The 18,056-nt window shown below is 41.0% G+C and overlaps 1 protein-coding gene across 11 annotated transcripts in view; it reads left to right on the forward strand.

Annotated features, from left to right (window-relative positions):
* Positions 1-18,056, forward strand: part of ADCYAP1R1 (ADCYAP receptor type I) — a 150,394-nt gene that overhangs the window by 56,262 nt on the left and 76,076 nt on the right. For all 11 annotated transcript variants that reach the window (XM_076332030.1, XM_076332024.1, XM_076332029.1 and 8 more), the window contains one exon: positions 5,393-5,498. In XM_076332030.1, coding sequence (XP_076188145.1) covers positions 5,393-5,498 — 106 coding nt within the window. The remainder of the gene's footprint in view (positions 1-5,392; positions 5,499-18,056) is intronic.

Consider the following 18,056-nt stretch of genomic DNA (forward strand, 5'->3'; position numbering starts at 1 on the left):
CAGGCATAATACAGAAATGCAGAAGAGGAAAGAACAGCTAATGGTACTGAATTGCTATATTTGATCAGGTCTTTGTAGAAATGAAAATGCCAAACAAATTGCACAGTTCATTACACATCTTTATTATGACTTCAAAGCATATTTACTGATCCTGGAGTTTCTCAAGAATATTGGTGACTTTTCTCACTTCTGTAAATCCACTGATTTAACTTGTGTGGTGAAATAATATTTTAAAGCAATTGTGAATGTTCTTACAGAGAGTAAAATGAGCAGAACAGTATTTTTTGAATGACTGTACGTAGCCAAAGACAGTTCGGGTTTCTTAGCTAGACCGTTCTGCACCGTTGGCCCACAGGATGATTAGTTTGGATAACACTGAGACCTCTTTCAATGCCCAGCTTTGATGTGTGTAAAAAATTTCCAAATCCTTCCAGCCACCCAACCACCTCTCCTATGCACAAGTCTTTATCAGCGACTATGATCGTGGCACAAGGGTAATGTCCCTTTCATAGAGAATGTCCTGTTTTTCTTCTGAGAAGACCCGCTTCCACTTGATATAACGGAGGAAATTATTCAAGTGCTGAAACATAAATGTCTTTTGCCATTAGAGATATCCTATAGTGTCCAAAATATCCTGACAAAGAGCAAACATAAAGGTCCACACAGGCAGCAGCAACTGGAGGTCAAGTAAGATACCCTAAGGCACATCAAATGGTCTAGACAACTGTGCTTAGATTTCTGACCTGCTCACTTTGCGTATAGCTGTATGTTAGTATCATACACACAGTGCATAAGTCAGGACAGCTACGTAAGCATGGTGTTCAGTTTAAGTTTATATCCCTTGCTCCTTAGTACAGGTACTTAGGAAGCATCTTCTTAATGTGGTCCAGTCCTGCTCTCTCAGCTGCCTACTCACAGCCTTGCTTTGTGCTTTGTTGCCTTTCCAGTATAGAAAACTTGGGGAAAAGAGGTTGTTGTTCTTGAAGTTACCTTCACCTGCCTTGCTCCCAGTGCTTGATATACTTGAACCAAAACAAGAAGAAAGAGACTTTATTTAAATTTCCATCTGGAATAACCCAGCAACGAGTATTTATTTCCATGAGCAGGGAAGTGTATGGGACCCTTCCGATCTGCACATTTCCTCCCATGTGGTTCCTTCCCTGGAGCATCCGTACGTTTGAGCGATGCCTTGCTTAAACACATGACTCTAAAATTTGCTAATCTGATTTACACATATAGCTAGGGCAGGTCCGGAGGCAGCAGAAATGCATTCACCTGGTTCTCTGCTCAGGTTTATGTACTAACAACGGCTTTCTTAATGGAACAGTTCACAATAAAGCAGCACCTTGAGAGTATGTGTGAGAGAATATATGTAGGTTGTAACATAAACACATGATTGTTATTAATATTGCCATAATGTCAAGGCAACAACAAAGAGTGCAGTACTACAAGTTACACACAGCACATGCCGGTTTATCTCTGTGGCGGCCACCTTAATAAAAATAAATGAAGAAAAATGAAAGCTCTCAATTTGTTGCACATTGTCCTGGTTTCGGCAGGGATAGAGTTAATTTCCTTCCTAGTAGCTGGTACAGTGCTGTGTTTTGGATTTAGGAGGAGAACAATGTTGATAACGCACCCATGTTTTAGTTGTTGCTAGGTAATGCTTACACTAGTCAAGGACTTTTCAGCTTCCCATGCTCTACCGACTGAGCAGGCTGGAGGTGCACAAGGAGCTGGGAGGGGGCACAGCCAAACTGGCCAAAGGGACATTCCATACCATGGGATGTCATGCTCAGTACATCAACTGGGGAAAGCTGGCCGGGGGGGCCGCTGCTCGGGGACTGGCTGGGCATCGGTCGGCGGGTGGTGAGCAATTGTACTGTGCATCACTTGCTTTGTGTGTTGTTGTTATTATTATTATAATATTATTATTATAATTTTATTTCAATTATTAAACTGTTTTTATCTCAACCCACGAGTTTTTCTCACTTGTGCTCTTCCAATTCTCTCCCCCATCCCACCGGGTGTGGGGGGGTGAGTGAGCGGCTGCGTGGTGCTCAGTTGCCGACTGAGGTTAAACCACGACACATATTTATAGAGCCGTAGGCAGCTGCTTTTAGTTTTTTGTGTTCTCTCAGAACTAAACAGACATTGATTGTATTTACTGTATTTGTATCTATACAAATATATGCCCTTTCAAAATTGGTGTGAGTCAAACTCCTTCACTCCATTGAGAGTAATGATTTTTTTAAGAAGAATTAATTTCATGCACTATCCACTTGGTTTCTTGATTTTTCTAGTATGTGTCAAAATATTCTTTAACTGCACGTATCACTGATATCTTCTGGGAAACTGAAACCAGACTGTCTCTACTGAACTCAGGAAATTGCAAATGTCCTTGAGGCAAAAGAAATTAAATCAGGAGGCCATGAAGTTCCAGCTTACACTTCCATTTGAATTGTGCTCTGCCGTTCAGTTGTTGAACACTGACTTGACACATTAAAGGCTCTACCAGTCCACAGTTAATGGAGAAACATGAAACATGTGGATCCTTTCAGGAAAACATGGTAACATTAATGCATCTCTGCGTTCAACAGAGATGAATATAACACTTTTTTATAAAGTGTGGGGGTTTTTTTTTATAGCCCTTTGTTATAAACAATCCAAACCTGGTCTTATTTTCTCAGATACGGCATTGCTAATTAGCAGAGATGACAGGCAGCTTCTATTCTCTCCTCTGGCTCTGAGGTTACTGTTTCCTCCTTCTCTTTGCTTTCTGTCTCAGTTTCCGTGTTCCTCAATATTTTTTTTTTTTTTAAATCTGTTGATGAAGAGTGCAACAAAACAGCATAAAGATGGTTTTGGGAAGTGATATCAAAGTAGCCTGCTAATAGTGAAAGCTTAAGGAAGGCTACAGTGATAGGTGAAGCATATCGCTCTAATGTTCTCTCTGTGCCCAGCAGCCTGCATTTCAAATACCTCCTGAGCCAGACTTACTCAGATACAATTGACTAAATTTAGTCAGTTTAGTCAGATACATCTGACTAGATGTGCCTGTCTGCAAGGAAAACAATAGAATCTGAGCTTTTAACCTTAGGTTTTCTTTATAATCAATCAAGTCCTGGCTTTGATTTACCTCTGCTGAAGAAGACACCAAAAATAAGAAGGATAAATCACACTCTTTTTTCCTTTGACTATAGATTGAATCTAAACCTTTTTCTCAAAGGTCTGGAGTTACCCCATAGGACATCAAAAGATGGGCATGGTGGGTTTCTTAGTGTTTGCTGTCCTTTGATGGACTTTGCATACATACATACACACATACATTTATGTTTTGAACTCCTATAACATTTAACATCCACAAAATCAAGCTGAAAAGAGTTCTGCAGGCTAACAATAAGTGTGTGAAGAAACATTTCCTTTTGTTTATTCATATCCTGCTTGCGTAGACAATTTATATTGTAATTATATTATTATTATTAATTATTATTATTATATGACAGTTTTTCTAATCTGCATGTACTGAACTGTGTAGAAACTGCCACGTTCATGTACTGAAACAACCCCTGGACACTCCTTTCAGACCTGGGCAACTGTGGAGAGCAAACCAGTACTAGCAGCAGAAGCCTGATTTACTTGCTATTTCTCTTTTTTTAAAAGATATTCTAAGAACTTGAATGTCAGCCAATGCAATTTTCTCAATCTTTGGTGAGGTTTAGGGGATGATGTAGCGAAAGCCCTTATGTTCTTGGGAGATCCCAGAGGTCTGTGATAATATACATTTTCCAGGCCCTTGGGAGCCCCTAGAGCAGAACAGTGTTTGTTTTGAAGATAAACAAATCTAATATGGTTATGCCTGGTGTATCCCACGGTGAAAATAACTGAAATTTATTACTGGGATCTTGGAGATGAAACTGTAGCATTATCAGTTCCTACAAATGGTGAGTAAAGCTAGTAAAGTAGAGGTTCGTTAGGAAACCCTCCGTCTTTGAAATAGGGGTGATGGCTTGTAACTGTTACAACACCAAAAGTGTGCAAATGGCTCCCTGCCTCCTAGCACACACAAAAGCACAACACAAGCACCACCAGACTAGGATTACGTGTGCCTTGGGATTTACTGTGTGTATTGAGCGTGTGGTGGCAGTTCGATGCATTAGCGACCCAAACTGTTCACTCCATTCCCTCTACTGGGATGTGAGGGAAGTAAAGTTGACCTGTGCAGATAGGGCTCCAAAAATAAACTGAAGCAGATGGAATTCAGGTGTTGCTTTCCATGTTTGCTTGTTCTTACTTAGCAGGTAAGGGAAAACAGACCACTTGGCAGGTGCACTCTACTGCCTCTGTAGTTCTCCATCGTCAAGAGTGAAGGAAACGGGATGGGAAACATGAAACAGCAAAGCTGCTTGCAGAGAACCAGGGTGACCTATCCTATCTTCAACCAGTGCACTGATTTTCATGGTGCTTGCCACAGAGTGTGATTTGAACCTTAGCGGTACCCCTATAAAACAGTCTAATGAAACCTGAGATTGTATTTCCCCTGAACTGATATCCCCTGGCCACTTTCTACCACAGGAATGAAATTTTGTATTGATTTCTGGGAATGGGTCCCATTCTTATTTTGTTGCTGCTTTGGGATTGCCTGCATTCTGTTGGCTGCAATGTTCCTGTTACAGACTCATTTATCTTTTTTTTTCTTTTTTTTTTTTTTTTATCCCCCACTTTTTTCCTTGTAGCAGGCTGCCTTAGAGCCTTAAAGATAGGAGAAAAAAAAAAAAAAAAGAAAAAAGAAAAAGAAAAGTTTTGGATCAAGTCATCTCAGTTTAATTGGCATTGCATTCTTTTTTGGCAAGAAAGTAGCCTTGTATTCACTGGGAATACAGGAAGAAGGAAACATTAAGGAATGGACAGGGTGAAAGACTAAGAGAAAGAGCTTTTAATTTAGTTTTGAGTCCTGAGTGAGGTTAATGGATTGTGCAAGACTCATAAGAAACTGGTGGAAGATCGAACTGAGCCTCAGTTGATTTCTGATTCCTCTTTAAATTATTTCTCTATTTAGAGGGAGTTTTGCTTCAGCCTTATATGAGGAAGGAGTACAATAAAATAAAGCAAACACATTAGAAATTACACTTGGACAGTGTAACATAAAAACATAAAAGCCCCAAACAATTTATAAGCATTATAATTCCATAGTTTGGCCTTCAGCCTTCGGGGGGAGGGAGGGGGGGAGAGAAAAAAAAGAAGTTTGTTGAGTTTTCTCTCATCTTCTAAGGATGTTTTTATTTCTTTTTGGAACGAGACCTCAAAACTTACTGATGTTTCATCAGAAAGTCACTAGCTATTTTAAGTTTGTAACTGTTCTTTCTCCACATTTTTTTTCCCCACATTTCAGGTTACAGCAACCCATTCCAACTGCATCATTAAAAAGGAGCAAGAGACTTGTCTGGAGAAGATACGGAGGGCAGCTGCCCTGAACCCTCTCAATGACTCTTCTCCAGGTGAGTTTCAGCTTGGGATAGATCCTGTACACTGAACTGATGGTTTCTAAACCTTTCCTGTCATGTCTGCAGGGGTTTCCAGCGATGTCAATGCAAACACCTTACTGTAAGAGGTGCAGTCACTGCAGCTGAATGAGCTTAGAGAAACATTATAAGGACAAAAAAAATCAATCAATGGAGAGGTACCAGAACAATTGCTGGTTATTATCAGAGATCAGGAATTTGCTTCTGTACTTGAGGTGGTGCAGTGACATACATCTACAAAATTAATCCCAAAAGAAAAAAAAAAAAAGAAAGAAAAAAAAAAACCAAACAGTGTGCCTGGAAAGGCCTTGATAGCGTTTATGTCTTCTGCTGGTGCAGGCGGCAACAGCTATTGGGGGCTGGACATAAGACTAAGAGCATCACTGGTCTGTTCTGTAACAGCTCATTCCCCCTCATCAGTTCAGTAATAATTTGTGCCTCTTTCTCACGTGATCTGAAGACCTTTACAGGGATTAACATTGTTATGACCATAATCTTGATAAAGAATACTTGTGCTATTGCTGAGATAAGAAACTGAGGCAGCAAGCAAAGAAGAAATTGATAGTTTAATATCCTGTCTCATTTCCCGCTGACTGCAGCAGGAGCTGCCAATGGCCAGCACCAGTGAGAGAAAGGCAAAGAATGACAAAGAAACTAATTGGAAATCAGGATCTATTTTCTGAGTCCTGTCCAAACTGCTTCTACTGTGACTAGAATTGGTAAAACTGCAGAGAAAAGCGGATAAAACACATTGTGTGTGTGATAAAAGAAGGGAGATTTCTTTCCCCTTTTCCTCACCATATATTTTAGCCCAGAAGCAAGGGAGGGCAGGATGCAGATATCTGTGTTACCAGAGCATCCTCCAAAGCAAGCCATTCCTACATTTTAGCTCCTAGGAGTATTTCCATCAGAGTCCTGCTATTCATCTCACACATAAGCTCATTTTTGTTCTCCTTCCCAGCTTTGGGCAAATGAACTGTGTGGTTTGGTGGAACTGCGGAAAGCATGTACTTCAGGCAGTTCATTTCAGCCCAGGGATGTGTTTTTGAGACCCTCTTTGTGCATTACAGAAGAGCTTCCCAATTCCTCCCTGTCCTGGTTTCGGCAGGGGTAGAGTTAATTTCCTTCCTAGGAGCTGGTACAGTGCTGTGTTGTGGATTTAGGATGAGAACAAAGTTGATAACACACTGATGTTTTAGTTGTTGCTGAGCAGTGCTGACACTAGTCAAGGACTTTTCAGCTTCCCATGCTCTACCAACTGAGCAGGCTGGAGGTGCACAAGAAGCTGGGAGGGGGCACGGCCAGTACAGCTGACCCCAACTGGCCAAAGGGACATTCTATACCATGGGACGTCATGCTCAGTATATAAACTGGGGGAAGAAGGAGGAATGGGGGGACGTTCGGAGTGATGGCGTTTGTCTTCCCAAGTAACTGTTACACGTGATGGAGCCCTGCTTTCCTGGAGATGGCTGAACACCTGCCTGCCCATGGGAAGGAGTGAATGAATGCCTTGTTTTGCTTTGCTTGTGTGCGTGGCTTTTGCTTTCCCTATTAAACTGCCTTTATCTCAACCCGCGAGTTTTCTCACTTTTCCCCTTCCAATTCTCTCCCCCATCCCACTGGGTGGGGGAGAGTGAGCGAGCGGCTGGGTGGTGCTTGGTTGCCGGCTGAGGTTAAACCACGACACTCCCTGGTCCAGAAATGGCATAAGCAAAGACAAAAGGGAAAAAAGCTGTTTCTTCTCCCCTACCCCCAGAATGATGTCAAAAGCTGACCATGAGCCTTACTTCTTACGGTTATGCAATGGCTATTATTTGGATTCAAGAATTCATAGATTTTCCCAGGTCAAAAGAGACTATTTCACCAGCTAGTTTGTTCTTTATCACTCAAATCCAGAATATCCCTGGTAGTTGGGGGACTATTCAGACTGAACTCCTCCCCCCCGCCTGCTCCAAATTCAAAGAGCACAGCTCAGAGATACAGAAGGTCCAGAGCCATTGGAAAGGCTTTTGCATCTCAATGTCATTAAAATGTATCACCCACTCAGGCAGGAAGGGACTGAATCCTTTCAAGCACTAGCTCAGCAGCAGAACCCAGCTGCTTTTTATTCTGTTCACCCAATATTTTTGTGTTGAACCACTGTAAAGCTTTTCCCAGGCTCACTGTGCATCTTTTAGTTGTTCCCCACATCCTCTAGCAACAAGTTCCACAGTTTACGTGGCTTTGGGTAAAGAAGTCACATCCCTTCAAGGACATTTATTTTCCAGTGAAGAATTCTGGCGTATTTCTTGTTTGAAAGCCATTTCATTCCATGGATCCTGTTTGTTGCCCTTTCTCTCTACATTTTTTAAATTATTGTAGACACGTTTTACATATATTTCATTTCATCCCTGGGACTATAGCATTCCACTCTGTCCCCGTTAAGTCCTGACCTTCCAGGCTCACCTTTCATTACATGATACTTATTTCAAGCCAGATCCTGCCACCCTCATTCCCAACAAAGCCTTATCTCCATAGTTAAAGGATGGGATGTCCACAGAGCTCTACCACCTTCTCAGTGTTTGCTCAATGCCGTTGAGATACTACTTAACTCTGTTTTGAATGACACCTTATTGCTGCCCGCTAACAAGAGGTGTACAAACATGGGATACTCCACGCATGGTGAATTCACACCCTGCAATATTTGGGAAAATACCACAAGTATCCATTTTCTCCAAAAGCACTTTTGCCCCTGGTCTGTTACTGGAATGGAGCACTATTCGCCACAGCTGAACCTGGCTTTTAGGTTAAGTTATCAAGCATTGTTTGGAAAAGTTTCATTACAAAACTCCCTGAAGAAGTAGTAACTGCCCATAAATTAAGCAGTCATATTTGCAGTGTGTTGATTCCTCTCAATTTTCACCTGCTGCAGACAACCTGTTTTTCACCCGGGAGAAGTGAAAATTGCCCAACATTTGGTTTTTGTTATTCATCTGTAGCAGTAAGATTTACTAATGATGGCAGGTAGTGGAGAAATATGTTATTAGCTTGTTTCCTTTCAAAGAAAGAGAAACATAGGAAATAACTCCCTTGCTTGTCAGAAACAGCTGAAAGAAGGAAGAAATCCCTCCTGGCTGATGAGTAAACTTCTGTTTATTCAAGAGCAAGGAGAAGCATAAAACTACCTCTTCCCACTTCTGATTATTTCTGCATGCAAATTTCCATAGAACAATTCAATATATAAATTTTCTGAGGATTTATTTCTCCTCAGAGGGGTTGCAGGGTATAAAATGGGATTGTGAGTTTATTTAGAGTCTGTAGAGGCTCAGGCACATGTTCAAGTTACTGTGTCTTAAAAAAATCCTCCAAATCAGCTGAACTACAGTAACCTCTGTAAGCAAGGTACCTCCACATTCTGTTGCAGGTGACACAAAGTCAAATGATCACATAAAAAACTTGAATCTGGGACTTGAACAGTCTTTGTGATCTGTATTTCCACAGTATCTAGAACAATAACATTACAGATCATGAATCCTACTCCAAGGTGCCCACATGGTGCAAAAAATAACAACGGTAATAGTAGGTTCTCTGCTCCTGTTCAGAGACCTTGTGTTCTGCACTGATATTTCTCCTGCCTAAAAGTACTGCATGGAAAGCAATGCACTTCGAAGTCAAAAGAGGAAGAACATCTTATGGGTTCCTACATTTTGCAATAATTCAACTCTCCTGCCTTTGCTTTGCCCCCTTGCTGTGTTCAGCATCTGTGAACACAGACATAAACTAAGTGGTTCCCCAGAGCTCCTCTGGGTGAGGTCCAACACAAACACAATGTTGATGCTGCAACTGCAACCACAGGTCTTGAAAAGCAAGGCTGGCACTATACTATGGAAAGCATCCAGCCCTGACTTGTCAGCGCTCTGATATTTTCCCCTTTTCCTCCCCCTCTACCTCTCATGCCCAGCTGTTATGCTCATTACTGTTTTATTCTTCACAGCACTGTTTTCCCTCCTTCTGCTGCTGTGTAATGCCTATAATACTTCAGAGACAATGATTGCCTTGAGATTTTCTGTTTGGTTGGTTGTTTTTTGGGTTTTTTTCCCATGGGGTTTATGATAGCTTCTTTCTCTTAAATGCTTTAAATTCTTCAGGAGCCTTTATGTAAGAAGAAATAAGGAGCATGTGCTGACCCTGTGTGTCCATCCCTGTTCAACCATCACCTACAGCCTGAATGAAAAAGAGAATTTGAAGAAAAGGAAATCTCAGCAGGACCCAGCATCTGACTCCTTTGTTCTGGAGACAGAATTAAAGTTACAAAGTGAAATAATGAAAGACAAAGGCAAAAAAGAAAAGAGGGGTGGGAATGATTACTTCATACTCGACTTCTCCAGGCAGTGGAGCCAGGCTACTTCTTACATCAGTGTTTCCAATCTCTGTTGTTTGAGGTTTTGTCCCTGTTCAGTTCCTGTTGGACCCTCTTCTAGGTGTCAGCAGTCCTCAAGGGACTTTCTGCCTGATAAGAATTGATAACACTCACTGCTGATCCATACGCACACTTTTTCATTTTATTTTTCCCATCCAGACTCTGTTGACCTGTTCCCAACCCTGGGGCTAGGAAAGAATGGCACAGGAGTTACTCAGATGCTGAATGACAGTTTCTTGGGTCACGTACACTCAGCGTAGGATCCATCTAATTAAATGTTGATGCCTGCAAATGCATCTACACTACAAATGAGCAAGTCACCTTGCTTATTTTGTAGCTCTGGATATCTAATAAGTAGAGCCTGAGACATTATTCATTTCATCCTCAAAGTAGATTAGATGATGCCTTTTTTTTCTCTACAGACGTATATGGAAGTAAGGATGACCATCTCAGCTATATATATTTACACTGTAGATGTCTACATTTTATCAGAAAGTTCCTACCTTTAGCATCTAGCTGTGTTATACTGACTAGGTCATGCTAGAGGACTAGATTACTCGAAAAAGTCTGGACCATGGTTTTTACTATGGGTTGTTTTGATATTTAGGTGTCTTCTTCATACCACCCACATACTTAACTGCAGTAGATCTGCTTATACTTGTGTGAGCAAGTTTTGCAATCAATGCTGCCTTGAGTGGTGACCTCAGAAGACAGGCAGGTGTTCAGCAGCCTGCACATTCACACTTGCCGCATGCATGCGCTGACAGAGAGAGTCTCCCAGCTGTTTTCTGCTTCCTGGTGGGCTTGTATCTCACCTAGAGGTAACTCCAAGGGCCTTACACATTTGTCTGGCTTGATCTGGGATCTACTGACCAGTTGCATCTGATACTGTGTATGGGAGCACAAGATCACAGCCAGGAAATATGCCACTCAGAGAAATCCCATGCTGGAAAGAGCCCTGCTGATGAACATTTCTCCAGCTGCAGATTCACATGATAGACTTTTCCCAGCCTGTTACTTGTCTTGCTTTCCACTGTTGGAACTTGATATTCCAGACTTGTCCTTTGAATGTGGCTCGTTCTCAAATGGTGGGGGAGTTCCTTGGGTGATCTGCAGATTTGGGCCTCTGATTTAATGTTTATAGTGCCTAAAATGGACTAATCTGGAATGAGCCATGGTATGATAATAGTGAACACAATGCAAGAATTTGAATAGAAATAGAAGTGATGAGGACTCATTGGTGATTATGTGGTTCATGACTCACTGTCAAATTAATCTTTAACTTGTAGTCCTAGTTAGCTGGTCCCATTACTCCTGTCCTTCCTCTGAAAAATGTTGAAGGGCAGTAGCATTGCCAGGCAAGTCAAAAAATTCAAATGAAATAAGTATTTGCAGGGATGCGATGCCTACAATGATCTTTGTTAAGAGGAATCCTATCAGCAAGTTACCCTGTAAATCAACAGGAAAGAAACTGGTAAGGGTGCCAAGGGGGTAGGAGGTGGTAATTAGAAGGTAATGGTGGTAATGCCATGAGAGAGAAAATCACAGTAGACTTTGGAAAATGTTTCCAACTTCATATGACGATGGAGCAGGGTTTTTTTTAGTTTCAGATTTTCATTGGGTGTCTCATCAGCCTCCTGTTCTCTCAGAGCCTTTTCATTATCTGCTTTTATTTCCATTGGCACCACTGGGAAGACATTATTTCATTGTGTGCCTGTGTATGTGTGCATGTGTCTCCTTTACTGATGCAGCTGTGCACAAGAACAATAGGACTAGGATTGTTCTTCCCACACTCAGTTTTTAAAAGCTATTGAATTCCTAGAGTTGGGAGGGTATAGCTAAGAATATGTCTCTACACCTAAATGTTCTCTACTTAGCTCCTATTTGAGCCAGGATACTTAGATAGCTTTGGTCTGCTTGAATACATCTGTCTTAGGTCAAAGATGCTTTTTTGTGCTAATGGATTTATCCATATCACACTGCATAAAGTGTCTTCTACTAACCTTATGTTAGAGATGATAGAAGCAAGCAAGAATTTCAAGGTAGAAGATAGGGATCATGTGTTACCAGGGTTAGGATCCGTGCTCATTTAAGACTTCTATACTGTAGAGGTCTCTATCTGAACAAGACACCTGTGCAATCCTTGGTACCTGAGCTGTGATCAAGCTTTACTCTTTCTCAGGCAAATGCAAGAAAAAAAGCTTCCCTAATCTCTGTTTTCCAAGCATTGACTCTTTCTTTAGCTCTTTGCTGAATGCCTCTGAGTTTATCAACAGGCTTTTTAGAAATCTGTTCATCAGATACAATGGATGGATTCATGTCACCTAAATATGGTTGTATAAAGTACAGAGGCCTTTATTAATGCTAGTTATTTAGAGTGTGTTTATAGTCAATAGACCAAAATAAGTACTTAGAAGTCACTTACACTTACAAGTACTTACAGGACTTAAACTTGTCCTATTTTACACATCCATCTTACGTTGAGAAGACTGCATGACAAGTGCCCATTTCTCTCCATTGCCTATTAAAGCAATCATTATGGACAATCATTATGAAGTTAGATGGTATGAATTCTATTGATAATAATGTAGCAGTACTGGAATGAACTAAACCTTCACAATCCCGGTATAAACCAAGCTGCAGGCTCTAGAAGGAATCTTGTTCCCAAACGCAGCAGCAGCAGCTAAAAAGGATGTTGGGAGCCTACCGTGAATTCAGTCACATTAGTGAAGGTGAAAGCCTGGAAGTGCATTGTCATTGAAAAAGTTCGGGATCAGCTGTGGCAGGGGAAAGAAAGGGTGCTGTGTCACAGACAAGCTGCTCTGGAATGATCTACAGAAAAGTTTCTTGCCAGTTACAGCTGGAGACGGGACAAAACTCTGACGGGTGAATCACTGGTATGTTCTTATTTCTAGGAAAAGCCTCTAGCATATTTCTTTCTTATCCTTCTATAATATACAGCCAAGCTATGCTTACACATATGGTCTGCCTGGGAAGACAAATAGTATAATAACAATAATTTTACTGGTGAAGGATTCCTGGTAACAGGGATTAAAAACCCATCCACATTGTACCCTGGACATAATATGAAGATGCACATACTAATGCCAGCCGAGCAGGCATATTCATTTGGCAATGTAACTCTCAGCTGAGATCATGGTCCTGGGAGAGGAAATAATTTGCTGCAGGGCAGTGCTGTGCTTGTGCAAACCTACAGCTTTTGCTTCCAGATCTAGCTGGGTTGCCATTAGACTGGGGATCTCTGTACCATTCTTCATCGGGGATCACAGTGTCTTTGGTAACCCTATGTGTCTCAGTGTCACGAAAGCCTTTCCTTAATATACTATCCCTTTCTCTTCAGTGCCATGTGCCACCCACGGCATAGTGCTAAGCCATGGCAAATCAGTGGAGTGTGTAAGGCCATAGGTGCACCATGCAGTACCAGAGCAATATTCTACCATGGATTTTCTACAGCACATATGATAGATATGGATACTTTAGTCTCTGTCCTGAGTCTTAATCCCAAATCCTACTAGTTCTTATTCACTGTTTAGTCTCCAGGGATGCGATTAGTCTCTCTTGATTTCAGTAACTAACACCTCAATTGTCTAGTCTAAGCTAAGTCTAAGTAGCCACTGAAGAGCTGTGGGTCCTTCCTTAGAGCTATGCCTTTCAAACTGCTATGGGTTCCTGACATTTGTGGGATAAATTCTTCTCTGGAATGGCCTTTTTCTCTCTACTGACTCAAGAGGGAAGCTGGAGAGCAAGTTAAGCTATATGGACTCTCTAAGATAGTTAAAACTTAGGTGAGGTGATCATCAGCCTGGGAAGGTCAGTTAGGATGACTCAGAGAAAAGATGCAAAAATTGCTGCAATGGAGCAGAAATTTCTATTATCTCCTTGGGCAGCATGAACACAATCTGTCGACACATTCAGCACCGGTTTGGTGGTTTAAATGAGGACTGCCTCCTTTGCAAGCCCTGCTAATAAATCTAAGTTTGGTCATCTTCTCAGCATTTGCTGGACTTCCATTCAGATGGGAAATGAAGGGAAGGAAAAGTACTGGAATTTAACGGCTACAGCTCTAAAAACACCATTAACTGCAAAGCATGAGCATGAGCTACTATTCCCATCCCATAGTATATTCATTGTAATAATTCCTACCTGGTTCTTTCAAAGCTATTACTTTTGTAATCACCAGAATTGTCAGGAAGTCCTTCTTTAATAACCGAGGAACATAAGTTAAAAGAAAATAAAAGGTGGAGTGGAATTTGTCCAGGCAACTGGATAAGATATTGACTTGGATAAGATTAGTTTCGGGGAGCAGGACTAAATAAAAGTATTTTTCTGCAAGCAGTTCCGTCATTGAAAAATGCAGGTTTAGTTTAAATTTTTAAATAATTTAGGCCAAAAAACAATAGCCATTAACAAATTTGGAAAATAAAAATGTATTGACATTTCATGACAGAACATTGTTTCAGAAGTATTGCTACTTAAATTTAATTGGGGTTAAAAAATAAAGAAAGTTGAAATTAAAAATAAAAAGGTAAAATAAAATTTCCTATCTGCCTGTCCAAGTCTGTGTTTCATGTCAGCCAAAAAGAAGGAAAACTCATTTAATTAAACAGAATGGGGTTTTTTTTCTTTTTTTTTTTTTTTGTTTAACCATTGAAACAAAATATCAATTATTTACACAGTTCCACTTGTGAGTTCCTTGTTTCTATGGTGACAGCTGGTTCATTAAACCGCACCGCCTCTCTTTTTTTGGCCGGAGTTCTATAGTATCAAGAAGCCCACTCTGACCTTCCCCTACACGCACACACAATGTGCAACGGGAAACTGATCCAGAGTAAACAGGGGCAGCTCCTTTACAGTCTCTGTGGAGGCTATCAGGAAGTGAGGGTTTGCCCCATATACTTATTTACTTGCTTTTGGGGTTTGATTTTTGTTTTGATTGTTTGCTTGTTTGGTTGGTTGTTTTTTTAATGACCATTTTCAAATGCAAAGTGTGGTAGATGCATTTGCAATGGATTTACCTGTGGGATGGGGGGGATTGTTTTAATTCATGTTGCCCCAAGCTGCAATTGTGAGCATTGCATGTAATTGCAAGCATGATATACCAGGTCACCGCAGTTAAAAATATGAACGGTGAATAGCAGTGAAGCTTATGCAATGAAATGAGTGATGGTCTTTCCTGTGCTGCTGTGATCTGTCGGGATCTTCAGAGCCATGGACAGCTGGAAGCTGTGACAATTTACAGTCATTTAGCTTTTTAATATCTATAGAACCGTGGCAGAAAAAATCCCCAAAAGACCATTAACATGTCATCTGAATCATAACTGAGTGACCATCTATGATTTTAGTATGATTTTCATCAGATCTCTGCAGCTCCTTTAAAACTGTGTGCTTGTGCTGTATCCCATCGGGCAGCTGCTGCAGTCTTCTGCAGCAGCGGATACATTTCAGTGCTGAATTAAAGTGATTCCTTGCATGCAAACTGTCTTTTTATGAAGGTCCCAAAAACATGCTATATTTCTGTAAAAATGAGAGAGTCAGGTGTCAGACAACTGGATATTCTTTTAAAAGGTAATTCTGTGAAAATGTTCTTTTGTTCCTATTCCCATGGCATATTCTGTGGCTGTCTGCTGTATTTTCTGACAAAAGCGAGTCTTTATTGCTTCTTTAGATTGTTAGTCTCGCTGAGAAAAACACAGCAGTAAGGGAGTGAATTAGATTCTTGCTGGAATCAATGGCACAGCTGACTGGTTTCTAGGATCCTTCTAGCGATGGAACATCAGTATCCATCACTAGATGGATTAAGACAGCTCTGATTGACTTAGAATTTCTCTGCACTGGCAGTGACTACATTTCAGGGAAATCCTAAATGAACCCTAGACTTTGCATGTAAATTGTATTCTCGTGTCCAATAAGTTCCTGAAGCAAGACAATTAGGGAATTTGGAGATTTTTAGGACCAGATTCAGGTGCACATAAACAACAAGTGTCTCTAGATTCCTTAGGGTATCAAGACATTCTGACATGGGGCCTACAGAAGGTCTGTGTCTATCTGCACTGGCAACTTGATCCTCTGAAGCATCTCAAATTGCACTAAAAACCTATCTTCGTGAAAATAAATTAAATCCTTACAGTGGAAATACCTGATGTACCTACCTAAAAATTCCATGTTGAGTCTAAGTTAATCACCCAGGCTCCCTCAATGATCAATGATGAAAACCAGAAGATTTCTGAGTGCAGATCATTACCCACAGATCCCTTCATTTTATCACTGGAATTACTTTCAGGGCTTCAGTAAATATATTGACTTCGTGGACTGTAGTGGAAGCTGAGACACTGGGGAAAGGGGTTTATTGTATACAGACAGATATCCAGCACCATTTGAGACACCTTGTGTATCTGAGAAGCCCACACAGGGCTGGAGGATGTGGCACAGACTTATTGGAGTAACAATATTGGAATAGAAGCAGGAGGTCAGGTAATAGCTCAGGTGGCCCTAGTGACGTGCACTCAGGCAGATGAAACCCACCTCAGTTTGCATACAGACATATATATTTAGGTTTCTTAGTCTGAACCTAAAGGACTCACTGAATCAGGGTGGTGAAGCACTGGCCCAGGTTGCCCAGAGAGGTGGCGGCTGCCCCATCCCTGGAAACATTCCAGGTCAGGTTGGACGGGGCTCTGAGCAACCTGATCTAGTTGAAGATGTCCCTGCTCATTGCAGGGGGGTTGGACTAGATGACCTTTAGAGGTCCCTTCCAATCCAAACCATTCTACAATTCTATGAATCTCGATGGAAAGAGATAGGCAGAGAACCAGTCATGTTTCCTAAAAGAGTCCTTTAAAAAAATAAAGGAAGGTTTGTTTGCTGAAGGATGTTAATCAACCTATTTGCATTGGTGGTAGAGACAGAGAAAAGAAAAATACTAACGTTAAATATTCTGAGCACTGACTAACAGACATGTTTAGTTGTTTTTAACAGAGAAACTACAGGGTTACTGTACACACACATCCACAGAGTTGTATTAGGTTGTATTAATAGAATTACCCAAAGGCAAGGAAAGGACAATACAGCAATAATTTACGATCTCTGCTTCAGCTTGTAAAAGCCTAGAAGGATGTAGAAGATACTGGTACATGAGCTAATAATTAATAAAGACAAAATACAAATGTTGATCCTTTCTGTAATTCCTCAGGTTTGGGCTTCTGTTGCTAATGAATTCATAAAGTGTGGCCAGTGAATATAATAGGATCTACCAATACAGACTGAAAGTAGGATTCTTGGCTGTGTTAAGGATATGTTTTATCATCGTGATATGATGAAGGGTCTGTAATATACCTGCCGATTCCCATTCTACCCCACAATAGCTCCCCATATGTAATGATGTTTCTTATTGTTGGTAATGACAATCAGGATCCTGGTTCCTTCTTACAAAGCACAAAGGGGAACAGAGACATTAGAGCAGAGAGACAGTGCGTGATGCTGTTTTTTCATCAGCTGACAGGGCTATGAACTTGCGGAACACACAAAGCTTTTCCAAGAGAAGTGTGAGCTGGAAACAATGCTCCAGCCTGGCACCTGCTGCAGAGAAACATGACCAGACTCCCCCTTTTACTTACACATGGAGACTCTGGTCACCCAGTCCGTCACTTGCATGAGATGACAATGACAGTCATTAAGCATCATGCAGTGTCCTTCCGTTTCTGCCTTGTTTCTATTCAATCCCTCATTCAGTCTCTCATTAGAGATAGATTTAACAGGCTTAGCAATGGCACAGCCCGGGAAGTGAACTGGTTGGACCTTATTTTCTGGGATATAATGGGACTTTTGTGAAGCTGCTATGAAGGTGGCATTGTTTGAATGTCCTTGGTTATTTTGTACCTTGATATGAAGATGAGAACATCATCAGGGTTGGGGTTTTTTTTAAGAGAGACAGCATGGAGTTTTTCTCATGGAACTTGAGATTTCTATGCCATAGGTATTTTTATCTCAGCTATTGTCCCAAAGCTGCCTTCAGGTCAATGGACAAAAGTTGGCTTTTTGAGGGAATGACTCATCAGACCTATTTCAAATGCCTGCTTTCAGATGAGAGACATTGTTCTATACGATTGCCTGTTTCT

This window comes from Aptenodytes patagonicus, chromosome 2 (assembly GCF_965638725.1).
Source record: "Aptenodytes patagonicus chromosome 2, bAptPat1.pri.cur, whole genome shotgun sequence".
NCBI classification, from domain to species: Eukaryota; Metazoa; Chordata; class Aves; order Sphenisciformes; family Spheniscidae; genus Aptenodytes; species Aptenodytes patagonicus.